The following is a 13,278-nucleotide window of genomic DNA, read 5'->3' as shown; positions in this document are numbered from 1 at the left end:
CCAAAGCTCCGTTGGCAGGGACTTGACTCGTTATTTCGATCGCGCCGGAGAAAGAGGCTGCTCGCAGTTCGGCTGGGGAAGGAAACCCCATGAACGATCGATGCAAGAGGTTGTCGTCGTCCGTCGTGCACAGCTCCAGTACGGATACACATCCCCCCGCTGTTCTGCTTGCCCCAGGGGGCCCAGAAAAAAAAAAGCAACATGTGAATCTGGGGTAGGCAAATGGTGGGAGGAGTCGCGGTCTGGAGACCAAGAAGTGCGGGATGTGCGGAGGGCCGTACGGTCGCGATTATTCGTCAAGACCGTCGTTCCGGACCAAAGTGCGAGGGAATCACACCGATTTGGCGCTGACCTAAGATGTGATTGATTTCCACCCCAAATCTCCCGAAGTCTCGACTCGCATCTCGCCCTTTCTCGGTGCTTTTCTCACGGCATCGGCATTCAAGGTCTGGATGGGGGGGGCAAGTTGATTGGGTTGACACACCGGGCGACCACAATTTCCATCACCCGCCCCCTCTTCCGGCCGGTGTGCAAGTTTGGGGCTTGTTCGATAGTCAACCACATGCGGTGACATACATATTATTGCCTACAATTTACGGACACATACCTTGAGGCGAAGAGGCTAGCCCGTGCAAGCCGTGCTAGCATACGGCTCCCTTATCCTCCGCATTGCCTGCCCGTAGCCCATCGATCCATACCTTACGTTGGACCCGATGCAACCCGCGCCTCCGGGTCTCCCAATGTCTCGGTTTCGCAGCTCTGGATTGGTTTGTTTTGGGCTCATCACTTATCACAGGTAGCCAGGACGAGAACAAGTTTATTACTGATGGTGAGAAAAAACGTAACGGCGTCGACGGTGATCGGCAGAGTCAGGGTCATGGTTTCTCTTTAGGGTGACATGCAACTGGAGAAAAGGCCCGGTTTGCTAGAATAATGTGCAGTGCACATCATAACGTTAGGTGGTAATGGAGTGAGGAGGAGGGTTCGTGATCTTTAGGGGGAAGCGAAGATCCAACGCCTAGCTTCGCACGCTTCGCACGCTTCGCACGCTTCGCAGACCGATCAACTCTTATCACCTCGCATCGTATGCGCAATCGCGGCGCAGCCTCTGGGATGTCTTCTGTCTTTTTCAAGGTTTCTTCCGCCTTGATGAGTCCTGTCCTGCGGAGACTTGATGGCTAGGTGGGTGGTTGCGTGGTTTGCAGGCTCAGAGCCGCCCCCGGCGGGGGGAGGGGGGGGGGGGGGGGCACATCTCGCACGCTTTCTCACGCTTAGACCAGTAGAGTGTGCGAGTTTGGTTCGGGAAAGTGTGGGTTTGGGTTGGTGGTGTGTGGGCTGTTGTGGTCCTACCATGCTTTGCTGCTGCACGTCATCCCATTTCTCGCCGATGGTCCTGGTCTGGGGTGACTGAAGAGAAGGGCGCGATGGTGACTTTGAATAGCAGACCCTTTCTTTGACATCGAACTAATTTACATGGCGGCAGAGGTGCGTGATTTCTTGGGGTCACTTGGCTGGATGTCTAAGCCATGGGGTTTACTTTAGCTGGTGTGCATCGAAACGATGAAGATGACTTTCCCTTCCCCCGTCCTCAGCAGTGGTTACTTAGACCCTGCATGTCCTCCCTTTCGGAGCGGATTTAATCGTGGTGGATCAAGTTCGAGCAGGAGGGGAGGGCCACTGGGGGTGATGGAATGTCAGATTGTCACTGCAGAAATTCCAACAGTGGTGGTGTCCACCGTTCCCCCGTTCCTCCTCCCCCCTCTCTCACTTTGAGTTACACGAGAAGGGTAGGACGAGGGAAAATGATTTCTTTGGGGGGAGATGATGAAAGGGAGAAGATAATGATGAGGAAAGTGTGTGTTTCTGTTGAGGGACGAAGGACAGGCAACACATGTGATGGTATGACGAGCTCAGGATACCGGTAGAGAAGCCCGGGTGCGATACGAAAAAAGCCACACCTTCACCTTTGTTTGTCACTGCGGATGTCTCGGTCGCCTGCCTCGAGGTCTCGGTGTGCTTGGTAGTCATTCTTTGGTCGGAGGATAGGCAGGTGGCAGGTAGACTCACATGTCGAAGGGGGTACGAACACCCCGCCCGCCCATATCGTTCTTCCTATCTAGGCATCCAGCTGCCTCACGACAGGAGCCTACACAGACGTGGCAGGTCCACGAATTAACTACCTACTGTGGTGGGCGATAACGGAAGAGAGCCCGAGGAAGTGGTTGACGCGGAGCGAGTCTAGTCGTTGCGTCCTGCAGCCACACCTTTTTTTTTTATTTTTTTTACACACTTCATGTCTACCTACATTTGGTTCTACTGCTGCAGACGTACAGTTGATTCATGTTTCCCCGCCATGTCAAGTTGATCTAGGTAGGTTTTTTTTTGGGAGGGGGTCCCATGGGGTTAGTGGTTCAATAGGGTAGGCACGCTCCTATCTATCCTCTTTCTCCATCTCTTTGTTTTCGTTGTTTCGTTGTTTTCGACGGCTTTTGAAGGGTGATGTCACTTACATCAGCGTGTGATCAGCGTGTGACGAAACGTTCCCTCCCTTTAGGTTCTTGGTGCGTGTGTGCCTAGCTAGATCCAGATTGGAGGGGGCAGGCGCATAGGAGGCGTACACGAGGAATTCCAGGTTTTGGGAGAACGGATACATGTGAGAGAAGTGGCTTGTTTTTTTCAGGGTCTTGTTCTTCAGTCACGTCAGATAACGTATGCCTATGTAGGTAGGTAGTAGGTCACCGTGTGGCTGGTCACCTCTTGGAGAAACGAACACGAAAACGTTCACTACTACTTTAGCTAGGTAAACCACGGCTGTGGCGAGTGAGACTTATGAACATACGAAACCCTGAACTTGGGACTGCCGCACTGCCAATATCTTCTTGTTGGAGGTGGAGGCGTGACTTGATTGGACATGTCTCATTCACTAGCCACCAGCCGCCCATCTCTCCCACACTTCCTTCCCGCCTCGTGAGCCCTTTTCTTATCGCTAGGTTGAAACTCGTGATGCTCGATTAGAACCCTGGGGGAAAGTGCAGTGAACATCGGGGACGGGGAGGTGGGCGGTGATAAGGGGGATTGTGGCACTGTGGCACACCCACTATCAAGCCGTCGCGGTTGCCAATCTTCTTCAAGGGTTTTTTTGTTACACCGTCGGAAACCGCTTCGGTAGTGAGGCGGGAAAAACGCGACCAGGGTGTGTATATCTCAGTTGGAGGTGACTTTAAATGTGGTTTTGTTATCTTTGTCTCGTATTTGGGGTTTACATCGGGGCTCTTTTGGGGATGTGAGGTCTTGGAGTGTTGAAGATTTGAGACTCATCTCTGGCTTAATTGGGTGGGATAGTATTTGGAAGAAGAGATAGTTGTGGGTGAGCTTTTTGGTTGTTGTCTCATTGCTTTGCTGTCGATCACATTTTGATATTGAGGCGGTGAGAAGGGTGATTGCGGAGTGAGATAGTTGATGGGACGTTGCAGATGACAGAGATGCTGGGAAGAAGAGTACTGAACTCACGGACCGGCTGGGATGTTTTGCGTGTCTCATGATTCACTTTTTGTTGTTGAGGGGATGCTGTTAGTGGGCTGTCGGTGATGTTTAGATGATACGGCGGAAGATGCGCTGGGTGTTTCCATCTTGATCTCCCTCGGCCTCGTCTCCCTGGTAAGCCCTCGTCTCCATATGACATACTTGACTGAGATTGAGAGGGAGAGAAGAGAAAACAAGTCTTCTCAGTATGAATAAGGGCGATCTCCGGTGCGACTCATGAGCCTCCGACTCGATCATCACGATATAGCGATATAGCGACAACAAGGGTCAGGAGAGGCAAACAGCAACCGATTTATTGATACTATGGGCTTCTTTTATCTAGAGAGGACTAAAACAAGTACCAAACCGCTTTCAAGTGCTGTCATTCCTGCCTTGGTGCTATAAGGAGAGCACGAAGAGGCAGAGCAGATGAATCGACGGGCGCTGGACGGCTATGAGAATGCGCTAGATAACGAGTATCAATCCACCTCAACTTCCTTTGCCCAGCTTGCCTCTTGGAGAAGTTTATGAACTGTTCCGACACACACGGACGGCATCTTGTAGATTGCTGGTATGTCGCGGCTGCCTCCCTAAAACCAGCCCATGGGTAAGTTCTAAGACTCATCCTGAGGAGGTCGTATTCGTCAATATGACAAACGCCCACACATCAATCTTGTTCCCATACCAGCCACCAAAAGTAGACGAAAGTGCGCTAATAGGGTTTATTGGTTGTTTGTTTTGCTACCTTGAATGAGTGTGTGTGCTTGTCGATATGGTGAAATGAGTGCTTAGCGCTTCACTGATATTCCTTGTTTGTCAATTTCTTCCCTTACTCTCCCGACCTCGATCTTGCCATTGAAAGTTATCGCCTTTACCCTCAAACATCCTTCCCCAGTCGGAAATAGTCAAGAAGTGTGTGGAAAGCCAGTAATGAGAAAATCACAGAACTTTCCGCCTCGATTGAACGACTCAAAAGAAAAGAAGCCGCATAAAGTAGACACCCAAGACAGATAATGGAAGACTGGTGACCGGTACGTTTTACTCATTGTCATCCCTCACTCAATGAGCAGCCAAACTGAGCATCTTTAGAAGCTGGTCAAGCTGGGCAGAGCTTCGGCCGTTGCTACGGTAGGTATCATGATCCCCATTCGACTCTGGGTTTCCGCTCCGATCTTCGTTGTCATACGAGTTCTCATGCCCGTTCGATCCATTCACTTGGCTTTCGAACATGTTGGCATCGATTGTCTTGGGGTCTTTGGCCACGGCAGGGTGAGCATCAACGGCGGTTGCCCAATCCACTCGAACTTCAGCGACTGGGCGGTTTGACTCGACCTTGAATGGTGCCGGATTCGAGGCTGCTGCCTTTATGGGCGTAATGGTGTAGCCCAGCTGCCGCATTGAGTCCAGGAGAGACTGGACGACGCCAGCCCTCTGCCGGATATCGTCAATCGTCCACGTGAGCTTGCAACTGTATATATTGTTCTGGACTTCCAAAAGATTCTGCAAGAGCTCTCTAGGATTTTGGAATGCTTCGTTAGCAAAAGGTCATCTCATGATTACACCACGCTTTGATGATGAGTTGGCGCGCAGGGAGACAGGCCGATGCTACTCACAGAGCCTTCCTCAGCGTTTGATCCTGCGAAGGCTGTAAACCGGGCCCGGTTTGGTTGCGTTCAGCGATAGCGAGCTCAGACATTGCCTTTGCGGTGCCGTATGTGATATCCCAGCCGCCACCTTGCACCTGCTTAATGAAAGCGGCGTTAAGCCCCGTTCCAGTAAAGTCGATTTTGGCGGCCTGGTTTGAACGAAGGGTAACATCGATCACCGTTCCCTGTACGGCTGAAAACTGCGCAATGTAGAACTTGACGATAGGTGTGATAGTGGCAACGGTGTTGGGCTGGGCCGCGAACTGGATGTTGGTTAGCCTGCGAGGACAAGTTCTTCATAAGCGCTAATCTCTGATCGGAGTGGCTTACCGTCGCAACAGGAATCCGCTGGCCATTGCCGTCAACAGAGCCTAGGCCGCAGATGAAATTTTGAGCCGGCTGAAAGGCATTTGGTTTGGAGCTAATCTGAAAAGTTCCAGGAGGTGCCTCAAAAGTGGTGGGAGGTGCGAAGGTGGGGTTGCCCCCTTGGTCGATCAAGTTGAAAGTGCCTTGCAAATCCAGTCAGACAACGTCCAAATGAGGATATTTCAGGGTGAGCATACTTCCGGGAGAGTCCGTGGTGCCAAGTTGAGCGAGCTTTGAGTTGCTGATCCTGGTCACCACATTTTGGCCAGGCAGCGTCTTGACATCGACTGGAGAGACACTGGTCCCTTCATGAATGATTTCCTAGTCAGTATATGTGACAATACACCATGCTCAGGCCAGGAAGAGGGTTCTCACAGGCATAGTAAGTCAGGGTAACATCAATTTCAAAGGTGGTGTCGCCTTTATCGTTGGGAACGAACTGGCTAGCGATGACATTCCCATAGACTGGGCTTTCACCACTGTTCACGACTTCGGGCAGAGCACTGAAGAACGCGAAATTGTTGTTGAAGCCAGAATAGTTGGTGAAGTAAATCTTGAAGGTGGTGGCCATGTTGGTTGTTGGTCGATAGATGGAGTTGTGAAATGGAGTCAGATATGGTGTGGTATTCAGCTCAGAGTAACTGCTTGTGGCATGAACAAAAGTCGTAGATAGAAGAAGGGCTCTCAGGCTCATCTATATACACCTCAGCTAGGTAGGAGGTAATGATCGTCCCGGGATGAGATTTCCAAGCAGCTTTGCGTCTACGCAACCTCCACCTGCAAAGCTCCAACCTGCTCCCGGACATTCCAGTCCAACATCATTAGTGTAAAACTCATGATATGACTTTTACGAGCCAGACTGATCGAAATATTCTGCAAACGTAGCTGTCTCGGGAAGATCACAGGAATACAGCGCAAGTTCTGCTGGTAAAAGCCATGTCTCCTTCCGAAAGCGTGTATTTCGACACCGAGCAACGAATGCATTTCTGCTGAAGGGTTTGCCACTTTTTAGAGGCGCCTCCAGCACCCCCGTTGCTGAGATATCTGGCGGCACTTGGACACAGAGGGGGAGCACTGCGCAGCGTCGAAGAGGTACAAACTCTCCGGCCTCTGTTGCCCAACACCTTATTATAATCCTCTTAGTAGAATCGTGTTGTTCGTCTCCATGGGCCCTACAAGTACCTGGGAATTTAAGTAGCGTTTCTCTATTGCTTCACAGGCCGTTGAGGCCAGTACGCATTGAGTACATGGATGCACTGCGCAAGTTCCACCGCCTCCGACACAGCGTAAGTGCTTGTTGTTCTTGCTGAAGTGATAAAAGTGAAGAACGTTGACTTAGTTGTCGTAGTATGACAGGCGTTAATTGCTACCCGTAATTAACGGCGTCGTTTCTGTTGTGGCTTAAGTTGCGCCATATCACAGGACTAGACTCGTGCCATGTCTTACCTGTTCAGCCCCAACCCCAGGTGCCGGTGCGGGCCGTGACCACTGATCACTGAACCAAGCCTCTTTTTGTGGCAGCTAAGTTGATTGCGCTGTGGTCTCTTTCCTTGGCTGATTTGTGGTGTGATTGCAGAACTCTTTGTCGACGGAGTTCTGGTGTAACGCGAGAAACCCAGCCAAGTTGCTGACTTCACTCTCATCGAAAGAGGAAAACTTCCCGGTCCAGTCAAAATCCTGAAAAGCGACAAGTGGAGGTCGCGTACTTGGCCACCGCACAGCTAGCTAGAGGCAGCACTACAAGTTACGTTGGCTGAGGAGTGGCTAGCTGAGAATCACCACCTTTACACCAGTTTCCAAAACCTTGATAAATGCCGGAGGTCGTTCCCCGCAGTCAGCCAGCCACACCAGAACGATTTAAGCAGCCAGAATTCATGATAAGCCATGCAATGCTCGGGTAAAGGGAGATTTTCGTGACTGGATTATTTCCGTTTGCGTATAGAATGCAAGCACCAGGTTGTGCCGCTGCTATACTATCTGGTATCCAACACATTGTTAGTACATGTATCTAAAATGACTGACGACAAGCTTAGTCCCAAATCTGGTTCGTTGCAGAAGTTTTGTTGTTAGACCCCAAGTCCAGAAGTGCCAGTTTTTGGAGATGGAAGCCTGCACACCTAGAAAGATGAAGAACCTGAGAAAGGTCTGAACGTACCTCAAGGATTATTGAAAAGGGCCTTGGTGGAGGAGTTACTTCAAACAAGACATTCGAAATGATCAAGAGGTGAGTAACAATGATGAGTGATGCTGTTAATTACGGCTTGCTAGGCAAGATACCTTATGTTGCTGTGGGGTCTCCGTCCTGGATGTAGTCATATTTTACACTGCTTTTTCTACCCCGGTCTCCACCTCACAACTTCTGTATCGTACAGGACTATGATTTTCTAAGGGGAATCAACTCACACCTGAGATAGGTTTAGTTTCCACTTCCCAGCAAAGAGTTCAACCACTCTCCCACGGTCGACGCTTCGCTTCGGTCTAAACCCTCTGCACGGAGACGCTGTGCCCAGTCTGCGACCTCCCAGATCTGGGTGTTGGTTATGGAACCCGAGAGCTTGGTGGTTGTTTCTTGACCGCAGGACAAACCGGATAGAGAGAAACTTTGGATGAGGCCGTGGCGGGCTTCGAATGAGAGGTTAAACTGGACCGAGTTAGTGGGCTATGCTGGGTAGATGGGCTATATGTCCGAGCATCAAAGTGGTAAACCAGGCTTCAATGGAACGAAAGGGCGAAAGACTGCGAATGAAGAGATCTACTCACGTTCCCTGGCAGGCGAGGACGTTCCCGCGTATCGTCTTCCGAGGGATGTGTAGAGAAAGTGAACAGAGGGGTTTGGCCAAATGTCCATTCCCGAGACTATGAAGGCTCGTTAGTTTCCGACCATTTACGCTGATTCTGATGATCCTGAAGCAGATTTGAGAGAACCTGCAGTAACGCTGAACGAGAAGAGAAGGCAATCGCAACTTACCTGCAACTCTCTCATTCCTTTCTTAACCTTTTCTTCTCCGAGGGCATCCCTCTCACCCAGTTCCCCCCGGACGGTGAAGTCCCCGTACATTTTTCCAAACTCACCAATCACCGCGTCCTCAAACGTCGACGTGTCGGCGATGCCGACGTTGCGGATGCGCGAGCGCACGCTTTCAACGCCGCGGGCCTTGATGAAGGGTTCCGCGGGGGACCGCAGGAAGCTACCGATGCGCGGGAGGTTCGGAGACGAGAGAAGACATGTACCGTGGTGCAAGGAGCGGAGGCGGGTGAGCTTATACGCCGAGCCGGAGATCTTAAACGTGTTCTCCGCGTTGACTTTGGGCTTGCTGCATGATGCCCCTGCGGAGGCGGTGGTGGCATCTGTGGCCGCTGGTGCTGTGGCGGAAGTTCCTGAAGAGGAAGGCGGAGGGGTAAGAGTCATGACAATATCGTGGCGGCAGTTGACGGCGGCGCCCTCGACGCCGAGGGAGCGGAGGGCGCGGACGACCATCTCCGCGTGGGTATCGCGGTCAAAGTTTGCGGGCGGGCATATGACGGAGTAATTTACGTTGCCCTCGTCGTGGAACACCGTTCCGCCTCCGCTGCGGCGGCGGACGAGGTCGATGGCATCTGATGAGGGGAGAGACTTTAGGAGAGGGAGGTTAACCTCGAGCCATGGGTTCTGGTTGCGGCCGATGACGATGCTGGGACGATTTGTGTACAGGAAGAGAACGGTTGAGTCGGACGGGGTTGTTTGGAGGAGGTGGTGCTCGATGGACAGGTTTACGTAGGGGTCGCGGGAGTTTGAGGTGTAGACTTGTGTCTTTGATTTTGGTGAGGCTGCGAGGGCGGAGACGAGGCGGGTCTGGCGGTTGAAATGGTGTATTGAGGGTCTGATGCGGAACAGAGTCCCGGGGATGCTGCGTAGTGGCAGCATTGTGAGGGTTTGCGAGATACTAAGGTGAGACGAGTTTGGTGATCCTTTCAAGTTGACATTTTCATCAGCCCCTGCAAATAGACTTCTGAGTTCAGGCTGTGAATCGAAGGACGAGAGGGTATGTTTGTGATATATGATGGAGGAAACAATAGGCCGAATTCAGATGAGTCAATTGATAGGTAAGAGAAGTTGATGTGAGGCAGCTATGTCTGCTGTTTGGTTGCGGTATGGGTGAGTGAGCAAGGCGTTGAGATGAGGTTCTCAGTAAATTGCATCTAACAGAGTCCACTATCTGATTAGGCCACCCACCCCTGTATGGACAAGACCCACCTGATTAACGGGGCAATTCAACTACATCATACAATTCAACTACATCATAGAAAACCCCTCCACCCCGCAGACGGCCGATTTCTTTCTGTGATTGACTCACCGAACATCGGCCCAGATAATTTTCCAAACTTACATACCGCTCCTCTCCTCTCCTCTTCCACACCTCCAAATTACCCCCTTTATAGCGGCAGCAAAAATGTCAACGTTCGGTTCTTACTTCAAGGTCACGACGTGCGTCGCCTCTTCCGACCCAATTCCTCCTGTCCTTCTTTCGTGGCCAATTTTGGACTAACATGAAATGCCCCCTTGCGCAGCTACGGCGAGTCCCACGGCAAGTCCGTCGGCGTCATTGTCGATGGCGTCCCGCCCGGCATGGCTCTGACCGAGTCCGATATCCAACCCCAGTTGAACCGCCGCCGTCCCGGCCAGAGCTCAATTACGACGCCTAGAAACGAGAAAGACCGCGTCGTCATTCAGAGCGGTACCGAGTTTGGTGTCACTCTCGGCACCCCGATTGGCATGCTCGTCCAGAACGAGGACCAGCGTCCCAAGGACTACGGCAACTCCACGATGGACATGTTCCCCCGCCCGTCCCACGCCGATTGGACCTACCTCGAGAAGTACGGCGTCAAGGCCTCCTCCGGTGGTGGCCGTTCCTCGGCCCGCGAGACAATTGCCCGCGTCGCCGCTGGTGCCCTCGCCGAGAAGTACCTGCGCGAAGCCTATGGCACCGAGATCACCGCCTTCACCACAAGCGTCGGCAACTGCCACCTCTTCCCTCCGACCCCCGAGCACCCGAGCCCCTCGACGAACCCCGCCTTCCTCTCGCTCCTCAACACCGTCGACCGCAACACCGTCGACCAGTTCCTCCCCGTCCGCTGCCCGCACGAGGAGACCAACGAGAAGATGATAGACCTCATCAGCGACTACAAGGCGCGCGACGACAGCATCGGCGGCACCGTTACCTGCGTCATCCGCAACCCGCCCTCGGCGCTCGGCGAGCCTTGCTTCGACAAGCTCGAGGCCCAGCTCGCGCACGCCATGCTCAGCATCCCCGCCACAAAGGGCTTCGAGATCGGCTCGGGCTTCGGCGGCTGCGAGATCCCCGGCTCGCAGCACAATGACGCCTTCATCAAGGCGCCCGAGTCGGAGCTCGAGGCCGACGCCCAGCGCATGGGTATCCCCCGGTCCAAGCTGACCACCAAGACCAACTACTCTGGCGGTATCCAGGGCGGCATCTCCAACGGCGCGCCTATTTACTTCCGCGTTGCCTTCAAGCCCCCCGCAACCATTGGCGTGGACCAGACGACGGCGACTTACGATGGCTCAGAGGAGGGTGTGCTGGCCGCAAAGGGCCGCCACGACCCTTGCGTCGTCCCCCGCGCGATCCCCATCGTCGAGGGTATGGCCGCGATTGTTCTTCTGGATGCACTTATGGCGCAGCACGCGAGACAAATGACAAAGAGCCTTCTGCCTCCCATCAAGAGGGAGAATGGCAAGGCGTAAGCTGGTGGGAAACTGGGATGTGTTGTAAATAACGGGCATTAAAAGCAAATTCATGATGAGATTCCCCTTTTTTCGGTTGTCAGCGAACAGTCTCTTGCTTCTCTGTAAGGCGAACTTTGGACCAAGTGAAGTTACATGTTGATTAAATGAGTGACTCATCTCACAACTCCTCCGATGTCTGTTGATGCTTAGCCGCCTTCACCAGGTGGAACTTCTCTTGTCGGCCGTAGACCCATTGCCAACCTTCTTCCTCGCCAGCCCAGTACACATCCTCCTCCAGGGCAAACCAAAGGGTCGTATTCCTTGAGGGGACGTAGTGCTCTACGAGCAGCTCCACGCTGAACCACATATTGCGGATAGCAGCCAGTTCGCCAGCCGCCGAGACGTACTCCTGCATGTTGGTCATTCCTGTGCAAAGTCAATACCGCGCCAGAGAAAGAGAGGGCTTCGACGGAAACGTCTCGTCTTTTTCCTTACCGATAAGAGGACCAGCTGAGTGTCCCCAGTCCCCAATTGGATGCGAGTAGACTCGCCCCTGGATACCCTCCGTGTGCATCTCACCTAGCGACGCCTTGAGCATCTCATTACCCGTCTTGCCGACAGCAATGTTTCGCCGGACGATATCTTGGAGCTTGTTGCCCTTCTTCAAGCCGTCCTTCAAGTCCTGAGGCACGTCGGTCTCGTCCGGGCGCAGAACGTATCCCAGGTGCTGTGTATCCGTGTTCAATCCCATGACCGTCAACCCAAAATCAACATGAAGCATGTCCCCATACTGAATGATCCTCCCTCCAGCAGTCCCTGCAGCACCCTCATCCACAGTCGTTTCCATCCTCATAGTCCAAGGCAGCGCCTCATCGACCACACTAACACTCGGCTGAAACCACGTCGAGAAGTTGTGCGCCAAAATCTCCTCCCGGAACCACCACTCCAAATCCCCCGTCGTCGTCTTCCCCGGAACTACAACCGCCTCGCTGAACCCCTTGGCAATCATCGCCCACGCCGTCTCCATGATGTCCCGGTACCGCGGCAGCTTCGAGCTGGGTTGGGCCGAGATGAACTCGACGGCGACCTCGGGCTTGACGACCATGCGCGAAGTCCACTCGCCTCCGAACCCGGCAGCCATGGCCTGGTACTCGCCCGCGTGCAGGCCGCTGGCGAAGGCGATTTCCGGGTGGGCGTTGACGGCGATGGTGGCTGGGTTGGCGGCCTCAAGCTGAGTTTTGAGCGTCGCCCAGACATCTCCAGTCCAGCCTATGATGCAGCCGGGTTGCTGCGGGAGGGTGGTAGTGGTGGTGCTGCTGGTGCTGCTGCTGCCGCCAGAGTCGGATGAGTTTGTGGTGGTGAGGGGCTCGGCGAGGAAGAGGCATGTTGTGCGGCGGCGGGCGGAGAAGGTTGATGCCGGTTTGAGGGACCAGAAGACTGTTTCTTCGGCGTATTCTCGTTGGCTTATCTATCGCGTGTGTCAGTTCCACAGTATTGAGGAGATGGGGTTTGCGTGGGCGAGAGCGTACCAGCCAGGCGTCAACGCCGTGTTTCTTGAGGAGAGCGGGGATGCCCGTCTTGCGCTCTTCGGTCCAGGCATCCTGGATGCCAGCTTGTTCGCGGAGAGGCGGGAGAGGGTTGTATTTCGGCGTTGGGTCGCTGGCGGCGTGTTGCCAGAAGATGGCGACAGCCGGTAGCAGCGGTACGAGCCAATGCATTGTGTACCTTATCTGACTTGTTCTGCGGATCTGTTGATCTCACGATAAGAGTCAAGTGAGGATGATTGAGGTTGAAGAGAGGGGTGGTGAGGTTAAAGATGGGATGGAGGATGTGAGATCGGATGACGTCCCGGGTGCCCCGTTTGAGGAATGCAGCTCTGAAGTTGAATCGCTTGAGTGCATTGCGATTGTCTAGTCCCGGAAAGGCAGCTCGATCATTACAGCCTTGATCCTACGCTGCATGGATGCTGATCCCCGCCTCGGTGAGTTTGTTCACCGAGGTCAGACAATACACGGCAAGCTG

The 13,278-nt window shown here is 53.3% G+C and overlaps 5 protein-coding genes across 5 annotated transcripts; 1 reads left to right on the top strand and 4 right to left on the bottom strand.

The window, feature by feature from the left end:
• Positions 1-4,231: 4,231 nt before the first annotated feature.
• On the bottom strand, positions 4,232-6,182 carry BDP55DRAFT_681271 (uncharacterized protein). The gene is made up of 5 exons (XM_060576173.1): positions 5,910-6,182; positions 5,732-5,839; positions 5,499-5,677; positions 5,136-5,431; positions 4,232-5,035 (listed from the first exon to the last, which is right to left on the bottom strand). Exons 1-5 carry the CDS (start codon positions 6,103-6,105, stop codon positions 4,582-4,584), a joined length of 1,233 nt encoding a protein of 410 aa, XP_060423696.1. The 5' UTR covers positions 6,106-6,182; the 3' UTR covers positions 4,232-4,581.
• A 1,768-nt stretch (positions 6,183-7,950) lies between these two features.
• BDP55DRAFT_564161 (uncharacterized protein) lies at positions 7,951-8,390 on the bottom strand (the record flags this gene model as incomplete). The annotated part of the gene is made up of 2 exons (XM_060570306.1): positions 7,951-8,193; positions 8,295-8,390. Coding segments are annotated over 2 exons (339 nt in total), but the record flags the coding sequence as incomplete, so codon positions are not given.
• Positions 8,391-8,418: 28 nt separating this feature from the next.
• Positions 8,419-9,438, bottom strand: BDP55DRAFT_698066 (lipoyltransferase; the record flags this gene model as incomplete). The annotated part of the gene is made up of 1 exon (XM_060577749.1): positions 8,419-9,438. One exon carries the CDS (start codon positions 9,436-9,438, stop codon positions 8,419-8,421), a length of 1,020 nt encoding a protein of 339 aa, XP_060423694.1.
• Positions 9,439-9,825: 387 nt separating this feature from the next.
• Positions 9,826-11,356, top strand: BDP55DRAFT_681265 (chorismate synthase). The gene is made up of 2 exons (XM_060576172.1): positions 9,826-9,999; positions 10,083-11,356. Exons 1-2 carry the CDS (start codon positions 9,965-9,967, stop codon positions 11,272-11,274), a joined length of 1,227 nt encoding a protein of 408 aa, XP_060423693.1. The 5' UTR covers positions 9,826-9,964; the 3' UTR covers positions 11,275-11,356.
• Positions 11,357-13,199, bottom strand: BDP55DRAFT_681264 (xaa-Pro aminopeptidase family enzyme). Its single transcript, XM_060576171.1, has 3 exons — positions 12,786-13,199; positions 11,752-12,724; positions 11,357-11,682 (listed from the first exon to the last, which is right to left on the bottom strand). The coding sequence occupies exons 1-3, from the start codon at positions 12,972-12,974 to the stop codon at positions 11,435-11,437; spliced, it is 1,410 nt and encodes a 469-aa protein (XP_060423692.1). The 5' UTR covers positions 12,975-13,199; the 3' UTR covers positions 11,357-11,434.
• Positions 13,200-13,278: the final 79 nt, after the last annotated feature.

This window comes from Colletotrichum godetiae (assembly GCF_030913485.1).
Source record: "Colletotrichum godetiae strain CBS 193.32 chromosome Unknown BDP55scaffold_67, whole genome shotgun sequence".
In the NCBI taxonomy this organism is placed as follows: Eukaryota; Fungi; Ascomycota; class Sordariomycetes; order Glomerellales; family Glomerellaceae; genus Colletotrichum; species Colletotrichum godetiae.
Note: the sequence above shows the minus strand (reverse complement) of the source record. Positions and strands in the feature narration are given on the sequence as shown.